This window comes from Elgaria multicarinata, chromosome 2 (assembly GCF_023053635.1).
Source record: "Elgaria multicarinata webbii isolate HBS135686 ecotype San Diego chromosome 2, rElgMul1.1.pri, whole genome shotgun sequence".
NCBI classification, from domain to species: Eukaryota; Metazoa; Chordata; class Lepidosauria; order Squamata; family Anguidae; genus Elgaria; species Elgaria multicarinata.
In genome coordinates, this window is record NC_086172.1 from 31,945,061 (window position 1) to 31,962,700 (window position 17,640).

General features: G+C 41.2%; 2 protein-coding genes across 4 annotated transcripts in view; one reads left to right on the plus strand and one right to left on the minus strand.

Moving 5' to 3' along the window:
• Positions 1-17,640, plus strand: part of STAT1 (signal transducer and activator of transcription 1) — a 365,052-nt gene that overhangs the window by 197,941 nt on the left and 149,471 nt on the right. The gene's annotated exons all lie outside the window — the stretch shown is intronic.
• The window catches only part of MYO1B (myosin IB), a 135,614-nt gene that overhangs the window by 105,243 nt on the left and 12,731 nt on the right, over positions 1-17,640 (minus strand). For all 3 annotated transcript variants that reach the window (XM_063116243.1, XM_063116242.1, XM_063116241.1), the window contains exon 2: positions 8,187-8,330. In XM_063116243.1, the coding sequence (XP_062972313.1) occupies positions 8,187-8,321 (135 nt within the window). In that variant the 5' untranslated portion in view covers positions 8,322-8,330. The remainder of the gene's footprint in view (positions 1-8,186; positions 8,331-17,640) is intronic.

The window sequence follows — 17,640 nt, forward strand, 5'->3', positions numbered from 1 at the left end:
AGTTTTCCTGAGATTGTTATTCCTTACTAGGTGCATTCGCCTTCTCAAAAAAGCTCACACATCCTAAATTTTGAAAGAATGCCTAGGATCATACTCAAATACTTAGCTTATATGGAATAAGTATGCTTTATCTCTGATAGTCATTAATTGCATATTATAATGAATATGCAAACATAGCTCCAAACGCCATCAACAATGCAAGATTCCTTAGGCCTGGTAGCAAGAGAAGCCCCACACACACACTGTCACTTCAGACAGAACATGTCCCAAAATGTGCTTGGTGCTTCAATGCAACTCTACATGAGATAATGGGGAAATTATATGTTCTTTCAGTAGACTTTTGGCTAAATACCAATTTGACAGTTTTACTTGTTTTTATAAACACATTCATCAGCTCTCTAATTCTGGAATCCGACTGGACACCTTGGTCTGTGAAGTTGCTCAGAAAATCATATGAACAAAATGCAACTCACTTCAGAATTTATAGAACAGTGGTTCTATAGCAGTTTAGAAGCATTTCCTTCCTTTGCCCAACAAGTTCATTGTTTTAAAAAACGCTTAACTGTCCTCTTCAGTATACTTTAATATACATGTGTGCCTTGGTACCTATGTTTAGAGGCCATGTGGACTGCAATGTGTAAAGGTTTGCCAGCTAGAAAAAGAGTATTTTTAAAAAATGATATTGCTTTCCAACCCTAGAATATTTGTAATGTGGTTATATAATTAACCCTCCAAAAAAGACACTGAAATGACAAACCCTCAATTTATACTTCTTGCTTTTGAACTACAAGTAATTTAACTATAGCTTTAAATCCACACCTAGCTATCACCTCAGGGGCAAACTACACATTATATGCAAATGTTGGCAATGGAAAACAGCCTAAGGAGGCTGTTTCACTCAGAGGAACAGCTAAGGGTGGGGTAGAAGCTGCTTTCTCCACCCAAGGGATTCCAGGCATCCAGGACACCACAGGAAGGAGGAGAAGCTAGGGGTGATCCTGAGAAGAAGAATAAAAAGTCCCCTTCATGTATTACATACATGTTAAGGGATTCCACATGATGATAGCTCCACTCCTTGTGTCATATGGGCTGTCTGCACTCTCTTGACATCCAGATATCTGAAGGAGCTGCCACTATGCATGAGCTCGCACACAGGAACTCCTCTTCAGACATCTGTGCTCATGGCACAGACATTGCAGGTAAGGATAATTGCTGAGTAACCCTTGATCAAGTAACCCTTGATGGAGCAAGGGTTAAGTACCAGCTTCCAACCCACCCTACCACCAATCACAGCCAGAGCTGGTTTCCACTTTGAGACTTCATTATACGAATCCATCTCTACCTATAAAGCTGAAGGTATGTGTGTGGGATGTATGTCCGGAAATGTTTACCCACTTCCAGATGAGTTAGAAACTTGAAATTTGGCAAGCTGGTATGCCTGACTGTACAGTGTACCAGAAAATTCTAAAAACATGAATTTTGGGGGTTTAAGTATTTTTAAAGAATTTAATTTTTTAAAAAAACTAGGCTTATGCCTACAACTCCCAGAATGCCCTGGGCAGATCATGCCTTGGATGGGAGGCCAGCCTTACCAGCCTTTGGGGGCCGTTGTGACTGGATGGACAGGTGGCTACTGCATGCCTTTCACAACCCAGACTCCTAAGGTCAGTCTCAAGTAGTCAACCCAATTCCACATAAAAGGAAACAACCCACATAAATGGGCTGCATCCATTTGCAGCGTCTCCTCCCACCCGCTATGCATAGTTTTAAAATCATAACTAGATACAACAGTGTGACTTTGAGAGGCCAAACTCTGGACATGCTCAAAGGCATCCTGTCCTGATATTGCTGTTTTCTCAGAATGTAGGGGAAGTGCACGCACGGCCTTCACCCTTAAGAGAGAGGGAAGATGGGGAGGCACTCTGTGCATGCCCACAAACAGACCCAATGTTGGGGGGCAAGTGCCCGGGGGCAGGCCAAGGCAGTCCCAGCAAGACTTGGCCAGAGGTAGGCACATCCACCGACAGCCACTTACCTCCCTTCCTTGACAATGCTACTCCTTGATACTCTATCAAGGAGCATCATCGTCAACAAGAAGGGGGAAGTGCCTCTCAGAGGACCTGGTCACCTGTGGGCTGCCAAAGGCATGCTTTGGTCTCTCTCTCTCTCTTTCTCTCTCTCTGACCTGGAAAAGAAAAAGTTGACCTGAAGAAGGAGAGGAATAAGAGTCAGAAAACAGAGACAAAAAGAAGCTATGCCTGATGGCGAAGGCTCATTGCCGTACGAACTGACCCATAACATATATGAAGCACTTCTGAGTCTAATGCTCTATATAACTTCTAAGCATTATCATTTAAATTTCTGATTATTAGGTAGCTTGGTGTTCATGTTCTGACACAATCTCTCTAAAACCCGTTTCAGTAGATTGTAGAGCAGGATTGTGGCCCTCCCGAACCAACCCAGGAAAAGAGGAGTTGTAACCTAGAGGTTTTTTTAAAAAGCTTAATCTGCAAGCAAATAAAAAATGCAACTCACTTCTATTTATTTGGGTAAGTTAGAGGCGGGCCCGCCACAGCCCAAACCACATCAAAGGTGGTGCCCAATTTTATTCCCATGGGGAGGATGATCCTCCCGGCACGTCTGCTAGGAACTGGCTTTACTGCACGCAGGCCTTCTCCTATTGGAGAGAGGATGGGGCAGCAAAGCTGCTCACTTGATCCCTGGCAGGCATGTCAGAAGAATGTCCAATATGTCCACTGAAAACCAGCTTTGCTGTGCATGGAAGGAATCCAGGAAGACACTGTGGGCTGCATGGGGAACCTTCCACAGGCCAGATTAGGCCCGTGGGCTGGTGGTGTTAAGTGTGGTGTAAGCCCCATGATCTTCATTCTACTGGATTTTCATGTTCCCATTCTTTTAAAATTTAATTTATATTTCTGTCATTTACTATTTTAGGAATACAACCTTGAAAGTACACGGCTTCTTTATACTTATCTTTCATCTTTTGTAAACAATATTCTCTTAAACTAGACAATTTTACAATTTACACTTTGAAACAAGAATCAAATACGGGACAAGAACGTCAGTATTAGGGAGATTAATAATACAAGCCTATTGCATATCTACTCAAAATTAAGTCCCAGTGCATTCAATGGGGCTTACTCCTGGGTACATTTCTCTGGACTGCAGCCTAAGAGTACAGTATTTGCAATGCCCATTGGTCTTGCAGTTGTGGCGTGCCTTTGCTGATTTTAAGCACAACCGAAAAGCGCACACTCACAGCTTCCCCTTCACTGATCACACCTTTGCGCTGGAACTGCCAGACCTCTTCTTGACCTCCCCAAAGTTTAAAAAAACAACAGATTCTGAGACCTTGAAGTGAGAGGTGCCAAAAGGGAAAGTCACTTTAAAACGGTACATGGACACTAGAGTCTCTTTTTCTTTCAGCAGCCTTCCTCCCTCCAGCAGTTGGACTGTGTACATGGTTGGTGGGGGTAGGAAAAGAAGCCTAGCTAGACCGCTCACTTCATTGTTTGGTAGTTTCTCTCGCTGCATCATGTAGAATTATGGTTATTATCTATTGCCCCACATGTACATTTCTATATTATTCTGTACTGAATAAGGAAACCTTGGATTATGCTGCAGGGAACATATTCGAGGCTGTAAGCCTGTGTGCACCAGTTGCTGGGGAACATGGGTTGGAAGGTGCTGTTGCACCATGTCCTGCTTGTTTATCCCTGGCCGATGGCTGGTTGACCACTGTGTGAACAGAGTGCTGGACTAGATGGACCCTTGGTCTGATCCAGCATCAGGGGTCTTCTTATGTTCTTATTTGCATGTTATTTCCCTTATTTGCATCTTATTTCCCACATTTATCTTTTCAAAGAACAGGACTGGACTACCATGAACTCACAGGGCCTCCATGGATCCTTCTGATCATGACCTATTCATCAAATGAAAATTCTTGCAAATCTAACAGATGGCTTTGTATTTCTTTATCTTAAGCCAAAGAACGGCTGACATTTCAGGATTTGAGATTTCAGGCCTGAGGTTTGTTTGCAATTAAACAAAACACATTTAACAATATACTCATAAGTATGACATGCTCGGGGGTGGGGGTATGGTCAGAAGAGCAGGGAAAGAAGGCATGGCAGTAGGATGCAGAGTTGATTTGGAGCAGAAACAACATTCTTAGCATTGAACTTATTTATTTATTTATTTATTTATTACATTTAATAAATAATAGCCGGAGCTCTCTGGGCGGTTCACAAACTTATGGAGCAACACAAAAAGATAGTGGCCTCATCTACACCAAACAGGATATTGCACTATGAAAATAATATATAAAAGGCAGGAGCCACACCAAGCAGGATATAGTGGTATGAAAGTAGTATACAGTATGTGTCAATGGGCCCCAACAGTTGTCAGTGCACTTCAGTACCGCTATAAACCAGTAGTGTGGCTCCTGCCTTTTATATACAGCTTCCATAGTGTAATATCCTACTTGGTGTAGATGAGGCCAGTAAGTACCTGACCTGGCACTTCACTGAAAAATCTATTGACCCAGTTTGCACATAACGACAAATTGTGGATTAATTAATTAAACCACAATTTGCCAGGGAAAGCAGGACGGAGAGAGTGCCTCTGGCATGCGCCTCACTTCCACTTTGATTTTACAACCTACGATCGTCCTGATTGTAGATTTCTCTTCTGATGTCCAAACCCAGGCACTCTGGGTTGTTTAGCGATTAAACAACCCAGAGTTAACCTATGATTTGTTCTTGGGTTAACTCTGAGTTGATCAGGGTGATTGTAGGTTGTAAAATGAAAGCAGAAGTGAGGAGCGCACTGGAGGCAGTGTGCTCGTTCCTCTCACTCCTGCCCATTTAATCGTGGGTTCATTAATCCACACTATGTGTGAACCGGGTCATTCTGTTTGTACTGGCTATTACTGGCAATTGAAAGGCATTTCTAAATATCTTCAAGTGTTCTGCTTTAGTCTAACTTGTCCTGGCCTAAAGAGCAGACCTGAGTCAACTGGATTTTTAAGGGTAAATTATCAGAGAGGTTGGCTGTTCCATCATTTCCCTTTTCTGTCCAGAACATGAAGATGGAAATTTTAATTCTTGTTTAAAAGTCCGGTGATTGTTGTTGTTTTTAATTTGGCACCAGACCAAACTTTTCAGCACATGTCTATTTAAGTAACACACGTTACTACCCGGAAGGCAAATGTTCCTAAGCTAATGAAGGGAATTACACTTGTTATTTTGCCAAAGCAAACACTACAGCTAATTTCACTGCAGCAAGATTGACAACCACCTATGGTCTGGAAAGTGTGCATCTAAAAAATAGTCATTTTACCTCCAAAACTGAAAGCTGAACAGGACATTACGTTTAAGTACTCAAACTTATCTGCAGAAGAAAATTCCAACATACCTAAGGGCCAATTCAAACACTGGCAAACTCAGGTTTATGATTAAGTGTACACTCAACAGGAAGTCGCAACCAGTCATGGCTCGCTGAGTACTGTACCTTATGATGCATTTATTGCATTCACACTTCACATTTTTAGTGTGCACATTGATGCACACCTAAGATAAATGTGAAATGGTCCTAAAATAGTACAATTAATACATGAAATTTTAGGGTATCTCTACATCAGGAATGGCAATGATTACCTGTGTGATAGAATATTTAAGTCTGTGGGTTTTCCCCAGAATTTAAAGGTCCCATGCATGTTTTTTTTAAAAACAAACAAACCTGGATCCCATTTTAATTCTGACAGACACAAACAGAAGCATATTACTTCATTTGTGTGCACACACTTCTAGAGCATGGGTTCTCAACAAGGGGGGAATTCCCCCCGGGGGGAATTTTAGGGTTCCAGGGGGGAATTGGGACCACTATTCAGCAAAGTATGATGTCCTGTAGATTATGTCTTCCTACACATGTTATTAAAAACGTCCCAGAAAAGTATCATGTCGTCTGCAAAAGCCAGGCCTTTGCTCTCTTTTCCCTCCCTCCCTCGCAATCCTAGAAGTTTCAAGCTTCCCATTTAAAGGGGCAACGCAAAGCACGGGAGCTGAGAATGTAAAAGGGGCCATGCTTTGCTTTGCCCACTTAAATGGGATTAATATAGAAAAAAATAAAACATTTTCAATATTATATGCATATTATTTGGAATGCACCTTTTGAGTTAGACTATCTTGAGATGGGGGAAATTATATTCTGAACAATGGTGAAAGGGGGGAATGGAGCAAAAAAGATTGAGAACCACTGTTCTAGAGCTTTTTTTTTTCTTTAATTGCATAAGCAAGATAAAATCTGATCTAGTTTTCTCCGCTGATACTGAGAATTTCAAAAGATAAGCATAAAACCAACACAAATCTGGATCATTACACCATGCTGACTTGATTTTTTTTAAAAAAAAATTAAAATAAGTAGGTTCATTCATGCCTTTGATTAGGAACACTCATGATGCTTCTGCAGTCAGAAGCACGCATGATCCCCGCTTCCTTAACTTTATTAGTTAGCAGTCCTTCTCACCCACAAGAAAAATGCTTTAGAAGAAGAATGAACTGAAGATTATCACACAGCCCTCCTGAATGCCTTATAAGCCACAAAAACAGAAAAGAAGTGAGGCGAGGAGGACAGAACCGCTGAACTCTAAGAATTTAAGGGCCTATCCTGTTTCATTTTAACCCTGGTTCGCAATGGTCACACATACATTCTAAACCCAGGCTGACAGATAAAGGGAAATCACTGGGGGCACGGGTGGGGAGCGGCACACCATCCCTAATTCTTTGCTTATTTATTATTTATTAATTAATTAATTACATTTATATACTGCCCCATAGCCGAAGCTCTCTGGGCGGTTTACAAAATTTAAAAACAATGAACATTAAAAACAGATATACAAAATTTAAAACCACCAAATGTATAAACCCACAATACTTACTTATTTATTTATTTATTTATTACATTTTTATACCACCCAATAGCCGAAGCTCTCTGGGCAGTTCACAAAAATTAAAACCATAATAAAACAACACAACAATAGCCATTTAAAACAACTATTCTCTTTGTAGTTGTTGTTGTTGTTGTACATCTGCACAGATGTCATACTAAAAAGACACCTGGATGCGTCCTAAAGAGCAAGAACTGAGCTGCCTCTCAGCAGTGTCTGAACAGAAGGCTGAGCAGTCCAGACTACAACAACACTTTCAGGAATGAAGGGTACCTTTTTAACCCCCATGTAATGTTTACAATAATGATAAGTTATAATGATATACATGCATTTGCTTTTTTAAATGATCCTAGTCTACCCTTTGTACTCCAATATATCCCTGTCTTGGACCTTCCTTTCCTTCTCCAACTCTATCCACCTTGAGCCATCCCACGATTTCCTGCACTGAAACAACTTTCCTGCTCCCAAAGTAACCAGATAGAGTCACCTCTCTTCCTCCCACCCCCACAAAATCCTCCCAAAACCCACCTTTTCAAGGAAGCCTTAATGTCATTGGGGTTTTCTGTTGTTATCATGAAAGGTCCAAAATCAACAACAAAATATTCAGTTACCGGCATTAATATGAATACATTTATAAAACAGAGGTAGGGAAAATATAGTAATTCATTTTACATCACCCTATGATGAGATTGTTTCAGGATAACTACTGCCTCATCAACTGAATGGGTTTATTTGTTCACTGTTTTCATAGAATCATAGAATAGTAGAGTTGGAAGGGGCATATAAGGCCATCGAGTCCAACCCCTTGCTCAATGCAGGAATCCACCTTGAAGCATACCTGACAGATGGTTGTCCAGCTGCCTCTTGAATGCCTCTAGTGTGGGAGAGCCCACAACCTCCCTAGGTAACTGGTTCCATTGTCGTACTGCTCTAACAGTCAGGAAGTTTTTCCTGATGTCCAGCCGGAATCTGGCTTCCTTTAACTTTAGCCCGTTATTCCATGTCCTGCACTCTGGGATGATCGAGAAGAGATCGTGGCCTTCCTCTGTGTGACAGCCTTTTAAGTATTTGAAGAGTGCTATCATGTTGGATACAGCTATATACTTCATAATTTTGGAATTTTGAATCCATACCCCTAACTGCATGGAATGACTCCATATAGAAGTGAGACACATTTCTATATAAGCCCCCATATGGATATTTTTAACATCATACTCACATATATCTCATTATGATCAAAACGTTGCTTGAGATTACTGATAAAGGATTCTTCAGTGAGGGGCTCTAGAAGTACCATATCTCCAACCCCGATCATATTGTCGAGAAGAGATGTCTTCACTTCCATTTTTGCCATTTTTCTCTACTGCAAGGAGAAAACAGAAGCAGTGAGATTAAAATTTAATATAAAGTTCAGGCTACCTAAATACAAGAATAAGGACTTCAAGTGACATTTCTAGCACACTGCAAAACGGGTGGAGGAGGGGAAGTATTTAGGAAAAGATTTGTTCACAGCAGGCAGTATAGATACGGAAAAATAGGGAACAGAAGCACTCAAGAGCGTAGCCTTCAAGGTCAGAAAACAACTGTTTCCACTGTCTGCTTTTGATATATAGGAGTTCTGAAAAAAGTTATTCAGGAAGGTAGAAGGCGCCAATAGACAAGAACCCAAGTTTCCTTACATCTATAAATGGTTTTGTTTTTGCTTTGTGTTACTCTTTTAAGCCATCGCCATCACCACCCACCCACCCCGCAAAACTAACTTAGAAAGAGATTGCTAAAATAAGGCTTCAACGTTGTAAAAATTACAGTGGCCCTACCCCCAAATAACCATCCTTCTGTCACTTCAAGAGCTCCAAATACACTCAAATTCCCTTTTGTTATGAGGTTGCCCAAAAACTGGGATGGCCAGCCATTTAACAATAGGGCCTCTGTCCTCTAATGAGACATGTAAATTCCCTTAATGGTCCAGGGAAATGGACAAGTAAGGGAAGAGCCACAAATATGAAACAAGTTCATATTTACTCTATGAACATACTTTAAACTCAGAAGGTCCAACCTTTACACCATAGGAGCCAGATCTCATCGCATAGCAACACAGGAAGTAGCTGTTAAGACCACATTTGTCCTCAAGTGGCCCTGTTCAGATGTCACACTAAGATATGATGGTTAAGGGTTTTGAGCTAACTATGATGGTTTAGCACCTTGTGTGTAGAACCATTTTCCTAACCATGGTGGCTACATAACCACAGTTTAACCATGTTCACTAACTACTCACTGCAAAAGCGTTAGCGGCCCTAACCATGATTTAGTGAGTCATCTGAAAGGCCCCTGTGGTTCACTGAGAGCAGCTGAAAACGGAGCCATCACACTAGCCTGTGCATAAGAGTTACATGGTCAAAATCTGCCTAGCAACACATGACATGGCAGTTGCTAGCCAGCCCTGTCGCTGTCCGTCCCCACCTGCCATATGCAATAGGAGAAGTGTGCTGGGCACAAAACTACAGCAAACAGAAGTAGCACAAGATAAAAATTAAAAACTGACAAACTAAAACCTTGTGTGATTACAATGAGATGACATTTACATTAGAGATCTTACAGAACTCAGATATAAAATTCCTGCACTTAGCTATTGGCTCATAAATTTAGCTAATCAGTTTATTCTATTATTCTATCATCTTAGTTCCAGATTATAATACAAACAAGTCTTGTAAATGAGTCCACAGATGTTACCAGCCTACCTTGTCCACACATGCCTATGTTCTTCATTTGGGACTCAAAAAGAAAAAAGTAAAACAACTTTTTATCAAGCAAGCCTTCCTAGTCACCTGAGCAAATGTCTCTTTAGAAGCATGCTATACTACTACTTGCACAGTCCACCATCTGGTTTTCTTTTTTTTTTTTTACTAGGGAACCTGAACCAGAGCAAGAAATCAATTCAACAGAACTATTTTCAAAATCTGGCTCAAGGGGATGGTTTGTTATGAGCTAAAACTGCAATCCTATTCACACTTGGATGTATGATGCATTCAACAGAAGACCTACCTCCAAGTAAACATGCAGTGGGCTGCACAGACTTGAACTACTCACACCCATTCTGCCACAACTGCTTCTAGGTTTCATGTAGCTCATCTTTAAATCCTGAATTTAAGTATGCATTTAACCTGCCCTGAAGACACAAACCATTTAAGAAGAAAACACCAAACAACTTCTGAGTTTAGGTTAATCTTGTCCATGGAATTCATTAATGTTGGATCTACACTTTAAAAATGCTTTTCTAAGTAATACAGATCCTAATAAGGTCATTTGTGGCTTAAAGTTTTAGTCTGAAGCAGTGTCTCAGTTTTTACCACTCTAAATTACAAGCTACCTACCATACTAAATGCATCACTGCTAAGGAATTTGAAGTGTGGATGTAGCCAAACCAATAGGCCTCGTATTCCAACACAACTAGACCAAGAAGTAGTTATGTTGTAAATGCAGAAGGGGATATTTGAAACATGCAAAACAGAAGCTACATAGTGTACAACACAATATTTGTGGGTCAAGTTACCTGAGGTCCAACCCTGGAGCTCTGGGAACATAAGAGCAGGCCAAAGTCCTTTGTAAGTAAAACCTGCTTCTCACAGTGGCTAACCAAATGCCTAAGGAAAGCCATTGCAGGCCTTGAGGGCAATTTCCCCCTCCTGTTTCCCCACCCATCCCCAGCAACTGGCATTCAGATGCACGGTCACTCTGATCCTGGAGGTAGCATATAACCATCATGAATAGTAGCCGTTGATAGCCTTGTTCTCCATGAATTTGTCCAATGCCCTTTCTCCACATTATGATAATAACGTCCTTCTCCAAATGTCTCTGGTATATATTTTCTCCCCTTGGCTGTATAACCATCATAAGTCAGGGGCACTATCACTCCCTCCTGCTTGACTTGTTCCGGTTTTGGCTCCAATAGTGTCCTCCTGTCCAAGTTCTTAGCTTTGTATAATGCCTGTTTTAGGACCCTATTGGGATATCTCCTTTGTTTAAGCTTTGTCTCCCATGGCACTTGTCAGCTATCATGGCCTCCTATATGCTCATCACTGAGTTATATTCCACCCCCATTTGGATTATCAGAAATCCTCCCCCATCAACTCCTAGGGATGATTCATCCCAAACCAGTCTCTCCCTAGTTCCTATCAATTTCCCCCCAAAAAATCAGCTTTAAAGCTGCCAGAACTTTTTTGATATAAAGTGCCAACGGTCTAATTTTGTTTCAGTTCAAGTGGAGCCTGTCTGCTTTGGATGTATGATGTTTGTCCCAAACTGTTCCCCAATGCCTAACACATTGAAACCCTTTCTCCGTACGCCGCTGTCTCATCCACACAGAGAGACTCCAGCTCCACCTGTCTAACTGACCCTTCAGGTGGAATAGATAGCATTTTAGAGATAGTTACGTGGGGAGTCCCGGATATCAACTCTAACTGTAACACAGGAATGCCCCGGTGCCAACTAAATTTCAACAGATGATGATGATCTTTAATTTATACACCACATTTCCACATAGATATGCCCAGCACACAAGAACAGCAGCACAAAAACATATCAAATCATCATTACAACAAGCCATCTAATACCAATTCATTTCAAAACATAATATTTTTGTAAACCGCCCAGAGAGCTTCGGCTATGGGGCGGTATATAAATGCAATAAATAAAATAAATAAATATAGTTTTCAGAACGGGTCAGTAGCATGGAAGGCATCTGCTTCATCCTTACATTTTTAAAGTAATTTTTGGTGATCTCTGAGCTTCATACATTTCTAGAAAAACAACAACAGATATGTCCTCTAGAGTAAGTGCAAGAAAAAACCTGCAAATGTAATTTTTCGAACAAAAATGTATTGTTTTACTTTGGTAGATCAAAAGTAGCAGCACATGACCTCAATTTTAAATATAGCGGTCTCTTTATAAATTCCTATAATCCATGTTGGATGCTATCTTTCGGTCCTATGTTACAAAGGTTGTGTTTGCATAACTGTTGCAAAACAGAAGCTCATATACCAAACTAAAGTTTGTTTATTTTAGGTGTCATAATTTAGACAAAGCAGTTCATGATTCAGAGATATGCAAGAGCATGCTGGTAAGCACATACTATTAGCCAATCTTTACTGCAAAGTTGCAGCATTTTTTTCTAACTGAAACCGCCTTCCCACAAGACAAATATAATATTCAACAATAAGACTCAATTCGGACATCACAACAAAGCATAGTTTGTGCTAACAACAGTCTAAAATCCAAGCAATGGCTTGTGTTACAAATATACAGGCAAACAATGGTTTATATTATTACGTATTATATTGTTTTTAGTGTTGTTCCCCCCCCTCGATCCAGAGGGAGAGGCATGTAATAAATTTATATTATTATTATTATTATTATTATTATTATTATTATTATTATTATTATTATTTTGAGATTTCTCTCCACTGCATGCTAATGCAAGCTTGCCTTGCTGCTAGCAAATCAATACTACGATGTGTTTTTCTTAGTTGGCTACACCAAAGAGCCAATGTAGCTGAGGGCTTGGGGCTTCCTCAAGGTATCCGAACACACAGTTGTGTGGTGCATGCCTGCCTTTTCCAGCATTTTACTCAATAGCATTGCCCATGCCTTCTTCACCACTGATTTCACCTGTTACTGAAGCCTGGAATTGGGTCAGTAAAGCCTAAGTTACAACTAATTGTGAAGAAGGCACTAGAACAAACAGGTGTGATGGAGGGACAGGAGATCATGGGTAGGGTCTGAAAGTAACCGACAATGGTTAACTGTTGGAGTACTCTCACTGCGCCTTTCCATATTAAGTTTATTCTATGAATAAATATGTTTGATTGGCAAACTCGGTTTATGCAGCTGACTTGCCAGGTAGAGCAAAGAAATGGAAATCATAGAGATAATGAAGGGCTGTGGAACTTCAGCCCAGAGGTCAATTTGGCCCTCCTGGCATCCCAATCTGCCCCTTCGGGGTTCCCCGGAGGGCCACACCCAATTTGCACCAACCACTGATTGTTTGGTGGTTTCCAAGATCTCATGCAGTTTCTCCTCGTTCTAAAAGGTTGAAGTGCCTCTCCTAAGGCTTAGTTACTGGCAGTAAAAGCTCTAAGCTATAATATGGTGGCATTTTTTGTATTTTTGGCCCAAAACTTTTTGCCTTTGGCTCCACCCCCTTTGCCTTCAATCCAGCCGACCACTGGAATGCAGCCTGCGACGTCACCAGCCCTTTACACTAGGCCCGTTGCATATACCCTTCTCAGGCCAAGCACCACCACTTGAAAACCTGAGGGAGGGTTAATAAAAACTTTTCCCCTACCTAAGAGGGAAACAGGTTTACTTCAGGATCTCTCAAAATATACTGTGGGAATACTTTGGTGTGGGTGTTTAAGGCAGGTCAATAATTCCAAGCTGACACATGGTATTTGGTAGCTAAGAAAATAAAAATAAGTTTATTGTTGTTAAAAAGCTTTAAATCAAAATATACTTTCAAACCTGCCTGATCTAAACTCTCCACACACCAACCACCTCACTCTCTTCACACCAATCCTAAAATCCAAACTCTTCGTACTCTACAACTAAACAACTCTCCTCACACACATTCAAACTCACCCCATACCTCACAAACTCTCAATACTCTCCTTATATACTCCTTCCCCCCCCCACACACACACCTATTACATCATAAACCACACCCACTCGGTTCTAACATTCCATACGCACCAGACATACTAATCTAGACATATACAAGATAATCAATTGTGGGGTAATGCCACACAGCCCCCAAGAGCTGTTATTGAATTTGGACCATGGGCTGATAGAGGCTCCCCACCCCAGCTATAATGCATGCAATTGGGCTACTGACTGGCAATTTTATGAAAGCGTTGCAGCCAACCTTCTCTGTAGTTCCTAAGAAGCCCAGATAATGGAGGATACAGCTATGGTTTATTTATTTAAAATATTTCTAGGACGCCTTTCAAGGCAGGAGCCCTCCCAAGGCGGCATGCAACAAGAAAATGTATATAATTTAAAAAATCAATGTGGTAATAAAAGCTGGAGCAGTTCCACGAAACAACAATCATCAGCAAAAGACAGAGCCTAAAATATCGTTACAGCTATAACCTAGTCTGATAAAACATAATTGGGGGAAAGCAACAAGTCTGAAGGGCCTTCTAAAGGCCTGCAATGATGGGGCCTTATTCCAGAAGTGATGGGGCACTGCAGAAAATGTCTTCTCTCATGTACTCGCCCACCAAACTGCCCACACAGATAGGCAAGTGAGAAGAGCCTCTCTTGCTGATTTTAAAATGCAAGCAAGCTGATAAGGATGAAGGCAGTCCTTCAAGTAATACAGCCCCTTTAAAGTAATACAGACTTTAAAGGTCAAAACCAGGACTTTAAACTGGGCTCAGAAACACAATAGCAATCAATGCAGCTGACACATTATAGGCATTACATCATCAAATCACCTCACCCCAATCAACGCTCAGGCAGATGCATTCTGCACCAGTTGAATTTTCTGCACTGTCTTCAAAGGCAGCCCCATGTATAGCACAATACAGTAGACTAGCCTGGACATCACTTGTACATGGATAACTGAGACAAGGTCCAAACTCTCCAGACGTACTAGTGTCAGCGCATAAAATGCAGTCCTGGACACTACAGCCCCCTGGGCTTCCCCCATTAGCCCAAAAGGATTGCCAGACTTGGCCTTTTCGGGTGATTGCAACCCATCTAAGACCAGTTGAAGACTTCCATCCATAGCAATTGGTTTCCCAATGCACAGTGCCTCTGTCTTGTCTGGGTTAAGCTTCAGCTGGTTGTATAACTTGGTTTGATCATAAAATCATTAAATTCAAAAACATTTAAAAGCAGTTAGTAAATTTATAACTATTGTCTGAATAAATTATACTTTTAAACCCACAATTTGTTGTTAGGTTAACTCTGGGTTATTTATCCCACACGACTTGTTCTTGGCACTCATTCAGACAAATCAAGGATTAATTAACACACGATTTGCCACCATGACACGTGATCTGATCCACAGTCTGCTTAGGACCTGATAAAAACAAAACATTCATTTCAGAAGGCTCTTCCTACATCGCTCCCTAACCTAAATACCTATTTCTTACATGCCCAGATATGTGTCCATTATTATTATTATTTATATAGCACCATCAATGTACATTTCCACAACTATCTCATCAGAACTGAGGGCTTGAATAAACTTTTAATAGTTGTATCATATATGCATTAAGGCTTCCTTATACTACTATAACAGAAATAGTTCCACCTCATCACCACCTTTCAATGCTGCATTTTAAGCAGGTGTTGCAGTATCTATCAAGATCCCAGACTCTGAAAAATAAATCTCTTGCTAGTGGAAGAGGTGAAGCATCATCCTTCTGGTCTCCCAACCTAACAATGAAGAATAGTTATTGTTCGTTGCACTAAGACAGAAAATATCTTGCAACTACAATGGGAAAAGGGTGTGTGCACATGTGGTTTTCCTCTTCAGAGATAGACACCCATAACTATGTCTGTAACAGCAGCGAACGACTGCCAAAATTATCCATTTCAGTCCTTCTCATAATATTCTACGCACCACGCATGGGTAAAAATAGTGGATAGGTTACTCTTTAGAAAGTTAGCAAATGTCATCATACATGCACTTTGTCAAAAAAATTCAAGACAGCCTTCCCCAACTTGATGCCATCCCAACATTTTGGACTTTAGCTCCCATCAGGCCCAGCCAGCATGGTAAATGGTCAGGAATGCTGGGAGCTGTAGTCCAGGTTTTATTTATTTATTTATTTATTTATTACATTTTTATACCGCCCAATAGCCGAAGCTCTCTGGGGAAGACTGCTATACTGAGCCTGAAACACGTTGGGCTTTTCTACCACAAATTTGTCTATAGCATCCTGAGACCTTTCTCCTTTTTTTCATGCTATACAGAAGCTCCAGCGGTTTTGCCAACTAGCCCTTCACAGATATTGACTGAGCCTAAAAGTATGTGAAGTAGCACAAGCTTTTCTGAATTGGCCAAGAACCCAAACTAACAAAGTACTTTGCAAGCTTCAGCCATAACATACCGAATTCCTCAACACAAGTGGTTTCCATTTACAGTTGTATTAATCTGTATGAATACATTTAAGAGATAGTATCAGCTGATACATGTTCCAAGAACACTCCACTACTCCCCCAAACATTTCCTCCCCAAATGCGCCTTGCAAGCTTCCCCTTCCTTGTCTCAGTCATTAACTTTTGGAACAGCAAGCAAATAAAAGCAACACTAGGCCCAACTCTCACATGTGTTTACAAAAGAAAGGTCAACGAAATATGTGCACTACTAGGAACAAACTAGGTCACACTTCAAACTGGTCCACTACAAATCGCTTGATACTTTTTATCGTTGCAATGTTAAACAGCTGTGAACATTTACAAAATGAGTTCTTTATTCCTAGAGTGCCTTTGTCTGACTTCTACCCATCCTTCGCGTCAGCGGCAACTGAGAAAGGTGAAAAAGATAGAAAAAAGAAAAAAGGGGGAGGAAGCGATCAGACTGCAGATTGTAATCTAGAAGTTAAAAACAAATCAAGTGAAATTCAACATAGCAGTTCTTTTGACTGCTTCAAAAGTTACATTTTTTAGATATAGAGCAATTTTTTTAAAGAGACAAAATAGATGCAGTCTTGAATTTAACTAACATGGCAGCCACAGACAACCAGGAACTCCAAGCAGGCAAGTGAGAGGACTGTAAGAGAATGAATGGATTGCTCCATTCCAGTCAGCTTGGTAGAAGACTCTCTTTTTTTTTACACCACCTGCCAACATGGAAATACAGGCCACAGCTAGATGGGGCTTTATCCCGGGGCAAACCCCAGGATCGTCCCTGTGCATCCACATGACGCACAGGGGAACCCGGGATCAGGGAGCGATGTTCCCTCCCTTGCCCCGGGATCTCGCCCTCCACTTTGTCCTTGGTTTTTCTGCGGTCTCGGGCTGAGCCCGAGACCACCGAACATGTGGCCTGTTGCCGCGGGTTGACCCGGCTCCATGCGATTCCTCATGCAGAGCCGGGAGCCGTGCAGGGGGCACAGTATTCCTCAGGAGCACTGCGCCCATCAGGGGTAGGGGGGGAGCGGGAATTTAATTTTTTAAAAAAACAAAAAACTTACCTTTAGCGCATGAGCTCCTTCCTCTTTAAAAATTAAAAAAAAGGTGGACATGACGCCTCTCCTGCTGAGGTCGTCGTGTGTCACTTGTAGACAGAGGAGGGATCTCGCGATAAACACATCGCGGGATCTTCCCTCCTCTGTTGCGAGCTAAAAGGTAGGTCTAGCTAAGGCCACAGACTACTACCTTTATAGCAAGCTAGTAATGTTTGCTGGGTTATTTGCAAGGCTGAACACATGGAGCATATAGATACTCTTATCAAAGAACCAAGATTGGCTTCAGCTCCTGTCAAATACACACTCAGTGGTCAAACTTGGTTTAGTGCCATATAATGTGAGGAAAGGCCATTAGACACAGAGCTATCATAAACCCTTGAACAATGCTGGGCTGATGGAGGTCAAGGGCAATATATTAGGGCCAAACTAGAGGTCCATTGTCAACTCTCCCACTTGCTTGTCCATTTGTTTACTGCA